At 37.0% G+C, this 7,621-nt stretch overlaps 1 protein-coding gene across 1 annotated transcript in view; it reads left to right on the top strand.

The window, feature by feature from the left end:
• Window positions 1-6,420, top strand: part of LOC105525217 (POTE ankyrin domain family member H-like) — a 14,284-nt gene extending 7,864 nt beyond the window's left edge. Inside the window, exons 7-9 of the mRNA XM_011960759.1 lie at window positions 2,253-2,359; window positions 3,694-3,831; window positions 6,321-6,420. Coding sequence (XP_011816149.1) covers window positions 2,253-2,359; window positions 3,694-3,831; window positions 6,321-6,420 — 345 coding nt within the window. The remainder of the gene's footprint in view (window positions 1-2,252; window positions 2,360-3,693; window positions 3,832-6,320) is intronic.
• Window positions 6,421-7,621: the final 1,201 nt, after the last annotated feature.

The following is a 7,621-nucleotide window of genomic DNA, read 5'->3' as shown; positions in this document are numbered from 1 at the left end:
GTGAAGAGGTTTTGTGCGTGTGTATGTGTGTGTGTGTGTGGTTGGTGTTCTTCATTCATTTGTTTCCTTTGTATGGTGAGACAAGGTTCTTTTAAATTTTAGAGAATGACAGTTTTCAGTTTGGGAGAGGGAGTTAATGGGTTGTAAAATGCCTAGAGATCAATTTCAGGAGGGCTCTGAGGAACCAGATTGGCAGTGAACAGGTGGTAATGTAGTGGGAAACCCTTGAGCAGAGGGAATGACAAGTTATTAGCTGACTTAGTGTCCTATTCTGGTAAAAATGGCCAATTAGAATCTCAACTCTGCTTTCAACTCTAGCATGTCTTGATGCGAAGGTGGGAGACAAGGGGCTTATAAGGAACAAGATCAGGTTGGATTTTGAGTTTACTAGAGCTTGTTCTACTCTTACCGGAGAAAATTATGTGGTATTTTCAGCAAATGAGTCTCTCTCCTACTCTTTCCTCTTTTTGGCCAAATCCTCAAATGATAAAGGGAATTGGTTATGTGGATGAGTGATGAGACTGAAGTAATTGTCTATTGCACTAGCTTCCAGCTAGAGTTGTGCATTCCAGTTACCTCAGGAAAATGTTTAAATAGTCCACAAGTCTAGGCTTTCCCCTGAAGATTTTGATAGAGTAAGTCTAATAAAGCCTGGATATGTATGTTTAAAAACGTTTCCTTGAAGCCAGGCATGGTGGTGCATGGCTGTAGTTCCAGCTGCTAGGGAGGCTGAGGTGGGAGGATTGGTTGAGCTCAGGAGTTCGAGTCTAGCCTGGTCAACATGAGACCCTCTCTCTAACAACGACAACAACAACAAATTTCTCAAAGTCTGGATACACTCCTGCTTAAGAAACACTGAATACATAAGTGTAATATGTAAATTCTTTTATCTCAGAAACTTAAGATATTTTTAGAAGAGTTGGAGTTGGATATGTGCTAATTCCTTTAAATCTTTCCTTTCCAATAACATTAATCTAACTTTTTTTGTTTGTTTTTGAGATGGGGTCTCACTCGGTTCCCCAGGCTGTGGTGCAGTGGTGCGATCACAGCTTACCACAGCCTTGACCTCCCCAAGCTCAGGTCGTCCTCCAATCTCAGTTTTTTTTTTTTTTTTTTTTTTTTTTTTTAGTAGAGATGAGGTTTTTGCCATGTTTCCCAGGCTGATCTTGAACTCCTGGGCTCAAGCGTATCACCCACCTCAGCCTCCCAAAATGCTAGGATTACAGGTGTGAGTGACCATTCCTGCCCGAGTCTGACTCTTATCAGTGGTTGAGACATTAAAATGAATATTATTGGCACTGTGTATCAGCTTACAGAATAATACCTTTTCCTTTATACCTTCAGTTACTCACTGGCATTCAGAAGGTCTTTAGAAATTTGCAGTGAGTAGTCTTTCATTAAGTAGAGAATGGCCCTCTCAGGATTTTGTGTCTCTTTGTTCAGTTACTCAAGTGCTTAGATCAGTAAGTTGTTGTTAAGAGCAGTTTGCTCAATTAGAATTGTAGCAAATTCTAAACCTTTTTTTTGTCAATTGAAGCTGTATTATGGACTATCCATTATGTCTCTTAAGTTTGCAGAGGTTTGACATAATCAGGATGGCAGGTTTAAACACTAAAATCCATGGAGTTATTAAGAATACAGACAGGAATTCTGTTAGTTTCAGTAATCCTGTGAACTGATTACCTATTTAGTTAACAGTCTGGAAAAATTAAATACAAATAGATTTTAAATGAATGAATGCAAAAATTCTTGAAATGGGCAGTAGGAGTATTAATAGCAATTTTTATTACACATTGGACCTTGAACTTTTGGTAAAACATGTGAAACTAAAGAAATACTTTACATTCAAATTCTTGCTTTATACACAAGAATTTTGTCTTAGGGTTGGATAATATGGAGATAAAAGATACATCCTCTGCCTTCAAGAAGCTCTTTGTTTAAATGGAAAAAAAATTATTATCCAAAAGTGCCATGCCAAAATGCTAGATTAGAAGCAAAGAGTCTTGGAAGCAGTAAATGTTGAAAGTGAGTTTTTGAGATGATCAGAGTTGATGTGGTCAGGCAGAGAATGGGTGTTTCCAAGGGAAGCAGCAGCATGTGGGAAAGCACAGAAGAGTGAGAAGGAAGCAACTACATTTGACTTACTTTCTTTGAGTGTAAGTCCATGGGATCTTATATAAAGTTTCCAGTTCAGCTGAGAAATACATAATTTTTTGAATTACGTATTGTTTTTGTTTTATATTGTTTTACAGCATGGCCTCACGCCACTTTTGCTTGGCATACATGGACAAAAACAGCAAGGGGTGAAATTTTTTATCAAGAAAAAAGCTAATTTAAATGCACGTGATGGATGTGGAAGGTATAGTTATTTCTTTTAATCTGTGTGTTGTTCTAGATTGATAGCAGTCACTCGAGTCATAAATAATAAATTAATAAGATTAAATTATACTTATTGGGACATAGTGATCAGTATCAACACAAATCAGTTAAGCAGAAAAACAATTATTTGGACTGGGCAACATAAAGAACAGTTTTGGTAGGATTCATCTTCTCTTATTGTATTGACTGATGTTATTTGTTGTATGATATTTTGATTACCTGATATTATGTTAGCTAAAGGGATTTCATATGAATTTTGTGAAATGTGAACTTTAACTTTTAGTTTACTTTATGACTCAGTATTGATCTTCTAAACCCTTTCTAGTAGTTTTTAACCTCTGTGTCTTCTATGCTTTTCTGATAAATATGCTGTATGGAACATAAATAGGAGTTGAGAATCCTTTTGTCTTTTCAATGACTCTGCTTTAAGTTGCCTTCTTTGAAGAATATTAATGTTAGCTTATCCCTACATGACAATTAATTGCTATTCCCACACACTATGGGTTCACAGCTTTTTTCCTTTTTTATTGCCAGTGTATTTTAATGTTTTTATTTTTATTGGTATGGAGAGAGGGAGTGAAGATAGTTTTAAGTGGATACACTTTTCCTTTAATGAAGGCAAGCCATAGGTGGGTGATAAAAAGAAAAGAGGTAGGCTTTGGATTCACACAAGACTGGATTTAATTCCTAGCTTTCTTACTTGCTAGGTGTGTGACCTTGGGAATCTTATTTACCATCACACATGTTGTCATATATGAAAAGTAGGAGAATACATCCCTCAAAGTTGGCTGTGCATAAGTAAGGAAGTTATATATGGCATTTAATTCAGTGCCTAGCACATGCTTATTGGCATCATTAACTGAAACTCCTGTGACTACTGTTCTTACCATTATTATTAATATTACTGCCTTCAGCATGCAGAGAGCTCTTATTTATGTTACCCCCTAGCTGATTTTCTATTACAGCATATCAGTCTAGGGAAGCTGTAAGGAAATCGTCACTTAAACCTTTGTCCACTTCAGATAAGTGACACTAGCATTGTTTCTTGCCCATTAAAGGACTTTAAATTAATGTCTTCTACTATGCAATACCTTACCAAGATAAGAGGTTTCCTTGTTGTCCCTTCCTTTAAACCTTGTTGGTATTTTGCAAAGATGAACACTTAAGCACCCAAGATGCTTATGTGTTTTAGTGCATGTAAATGTTTAATTCTGCAAGGACAGGCAAGATGTTAAATTGATAAAGTATATTAAATTAGCTTTTAAAATAAGTTTATTACAGTTCCTAAGGGAGAAATTACCTCTGTCATTTTAGAAATGCTCTCATACTTGCTGTACGTTGTGGATCAGCAAGTATAGTCAGCCTTCTACTTGAGCAAAATATTGACGTATCTTCCAAAGATCTATCTGGGCAGACGGGCAGAGAGTATGTGGTTTCTAGTCATCATAATGTGTAAGTGCTTACATTAAAAGGCTAGTTAATGCTAAATTGAGGATTAAAGTAATTATAACAATCGCATCTTACATGTGAGGTGACATGTCATAGTGTGGTTCAGGTAGTTTTAGAGTGGCAGTCAGTTAGTCCCCTTCATCAGTGAGAAATCAGACAAAAAGCAAGACAAGTTAGAGGTACCAACGGGTGCAGCATTCTTTATCTCAGGACTTTTAGACCTTGATACTTAGAATCCCAACATTGTTCATTTCATCCAAGTATAACACCTATGCATGGGATTAAAGAATAGTGTCATATCTTTGATTTTTCTGATTAGTTATTTGGGTCTTGAAATGTCCAGTTTAACAGAAAGCCTTGGACTGTCTTTTGGGTATTATCTCCTACATACTCCTTGAATTTTTCAATAACTGAAGGGTTCACTAAATCCAAGGAGGACAGTCCCTTTTATCAAGTCAGAAGGAGGACGGAAAAAAGGACATTCCAGTCATTCTGATGTTTCACTTGTTCCTGTTGCTACATTGTTGCCCTTCAAATGGTCCTGCTGCCTGGTAATGGTTGATCTTTGACACAAAGATGCCCTTAGTGATTCAGAGTCCTCAAGTCTTCATGGCAAGTCATACAGTGACTTTGAAGTTACAACGTTTGTATGTTCCCATACCTATGCTTGTTTGCTCAGCCATTGTTCCCAAAGCACTAGCACCCTGCTCTGGCCGCTGAGCATCCTGCCTTTATCCGCAGACAAAGTGAGCAAATTGACCCTTCCCCCCATATTCAGAACCTAATGTGGAACCTGCGTCTTAGCCAAGAATTAGCTGACACCTTCATGGTACGAGATCCTTTGAGGCCGTGTTGGTCTTTTTCTTTAGCAGATATTAACTGAACTTGTTCTAAAGGGTCAGAGGGGTTCAAATAATATGGCAGAAAAAGATCAGTGTTTGTTTCTTCTTCTTTGCTACCAGATCTGTACTGTGAGGCAACTTGATATCCTGTAGAGAGAGCCTTAGGCAGTAGAAAGTTCCATACGAACCTTCCCTGAGCAGTGGCTCCCAGTTGTTGTTGGCTCCTTGAGTGATCTGTTTTACATGATAATGAAAATCATCCAAGCTACTTTCATCTGTAGCTCAAGATTTTAAAATATTTTCAAATTCTATCTCACAGGAAGCCATTGAAGAGAATTCTCAGAATCTCAAGTAGGTTAGTTGGACTTAACAGAGCCAAGCCCTGTCCATGACTCATCACTAATCATGTGTAAAAGTAGGGCTTTGTGCTTGCTTCAGCAGCACATATCCTAAAATGGGAACAATACAGAGAAAATTAGCATGGCTTCTGCATAAGGAAGCAGCACAAATTTTTGAAGCATTCTATATTTTGGGCAGTCACTGGAAGGTCATTTGATTATTTGCTGACTAGCTCTAAGGAAGCAGTGTAAATCAAAGCAACATGGGTGCCACCAAAATATTGAAATTGTGATTTGCACTAAAAAAATACTCATGTAAGATGGTCTGTGAGATGACTTGGAGCTGAATAACATGTTCAGGGCAAAATATATTGTTAGTATGTATGTCAAAAATTAGAGAATGTCAACTTGCAACTTCTTCATGGAAACTAAAAAAAAATAAAGGTAGAGTTTTGGTCTCCATGTCAGCTGCAATTGAACATCAATATAAAGCATTATCCTAACAAACATCTGCTGGCTCAGAGTTGGAGTCGGTAGAGAACGATCATTGGTCCAAGCCAGGTCTTAACATCTATTGGTTTTTCTGCTCTTGCTGTGATTGGTCAACTCCATAATAGTGGTCAATCACATTAGCTACTTTAATGAGATATTTGTGAGTAAATTTAGTTACAAACTATGACATAGTTGGGATGTCCTGAATTATAAGCCATAAGGAGCAGAACAACTAAGAAGCAGAATTAGGACTTAATAACATTTTCTGAAAACTACAATATTTGCATATTAGAATCTACGAACAAAATACACACTGGGTTTTATTTGGGATTCCGAGATAATTTCAGTCATGAAGTTTAGGAACAGATTATTCCATTGCTTTACTATTTCTCTGAGCGTTTAAAAAATGTCATCTTGTTGAATCATTATAACAACCTAGTAAAATAAGGCAGCAAAGCCCTCACTTTGTAGAAGAAGACATTGAGCCTAAGAGAAGCAAGTTGTCCAAAAACAAATAGCTGTTCATTATGGAGCCAGGACTTAAGCAGAGTTGGAACACTTTCTATTATGTCATGCTAATGCAAGCTAATTTGCTGGGTCACAGTGCTCTCGATTTGTGAACATTTCACCTTATATTTTTTTCTTCTTTAATTAGAAGCTTCAAGAGAAGTTTATAGAATGTACTCATAAGTGGATGGGATAATACTGTTAAGTTCTGATATTATCATATTGTTTGAAATACTCTAAGAATTTTACATTTGCTAAGTTTTTTATATCAGTATTAAAATAGTAATTTGGTTTATTACATTTTTATATGTAGAAGTTGCCAATTACTTTCTGACTACAAAGAAAAACAGATGCTAAAAATCTCTTCTGAAAACAGCAATCCAGGTAACACTTGTGATAGTGAATACCGTTAGGTCAGTCATCCCCAATCTCTCTGGCATCAGGGACCGGTTTTGTGGAAGACAGTCTTTCCATGGGCTGGGGGAAGGTGGGGATGGTTTCAGGATTATTCAATCATGTTACGTTTATTGTGCTACTTTATTTATATTATGATTACATTGTAATATATAATGAAATAATTATACAACTTACCATCATGTAGAATCCGTGGAAGGTCTGAGCTTATTTTTCTGCAACTAGATGGTCTCATCTGGGGGCACAGCAATGTGAGACAGTGACAGATCATCAGGCATTAGATTCTCATACAAAGCACACAACCTAGATTCCTCAGATGGGCAGTTCACAACAGGGTTCATGCTCCAATGAGTATCTAATGCTATCACTGATCTGACTGGAGGCAGAGTTCAGGCGGTAGTACAAGCCATGGGGTTGGCTGTAAGTACAGGTGAAGCCGCCTCCCTGGCTTGCCTGCTGCTCACCTCCTCCTGTGTGGTGCGGTTCCTAATAATCCATGGACTGGTACAAGTCTGTAGACTGGGAGTTGTGGACCCCTGCTCTGGGTGGTCCTACCATAGATTAAAAAGTAACAGTAAGGAATTTTTGATCACAAAAGAACGCTGAAGCACAAGTCATGTTACATATGCTTGTCCCCACAAGGTCTCACTACTACTGACTTCATTCCTCTTCATTTGAAGTTGGAAAGAGACACATTTACTTTGTTGGAGCAAGGTGTGTCCTTCTACCTGCTGGTTAATTGTCATGATAACAGAAATTTTGTTAGAACAAGATGCTGTGTTACCATTTGCCAAAAGATTGTCAAAATAAATATACAAGTTGCCCAACTCTAGGCTCAGGAGATTATAATAAAAGTAGAAAAATGTTTCACAATAACAAAAATGATAGTATGCTACCTGGTTGTGGACACTTAATACAATGTATAATCCAAACGGTATGAGGACACCTTTCATGTAGCCATCTATTTATCAAAGAGCTTTTGTAAGTTAGGTTTTATTAGTTTCAGGAGATAAAGATGGAATAGTTGTAGTTTTGATCCTTAAGGTGTTCATAATAGAGCTGTCTCCATTTCATTTCTGTGCTTTTTCAACAGAATTTACAAAGAAAACATTTCTATTTATGTTTTCACTTGTCCACTTAACAAATAACTATCAGATGTCTTTTAGATACTAACCATTTTTCTTTTTTTTTTTAATTTTT

The sequence above is a fragment of the Colobus angolensis genome, unplaced genomic scaffold (assembly GCF_000951035.1).
Source record: "Colobus angolensis palliatus isolate OR3802 unplaced genomic scaffold, Cang.pa_1.0 Scaffold520, whole genome shotgun sequence".
Classification (NCBI taxonomy): Eukaryota; Metazoa; Chordata; class Mammalia; order Primates; family Cercopithecidae; genus Colobus; species Colobus angolensis.
Note: the sequence above shows the minus strand (reverse complement) of the source record. Positions and strands in the feature narration are given on the sequence as shown.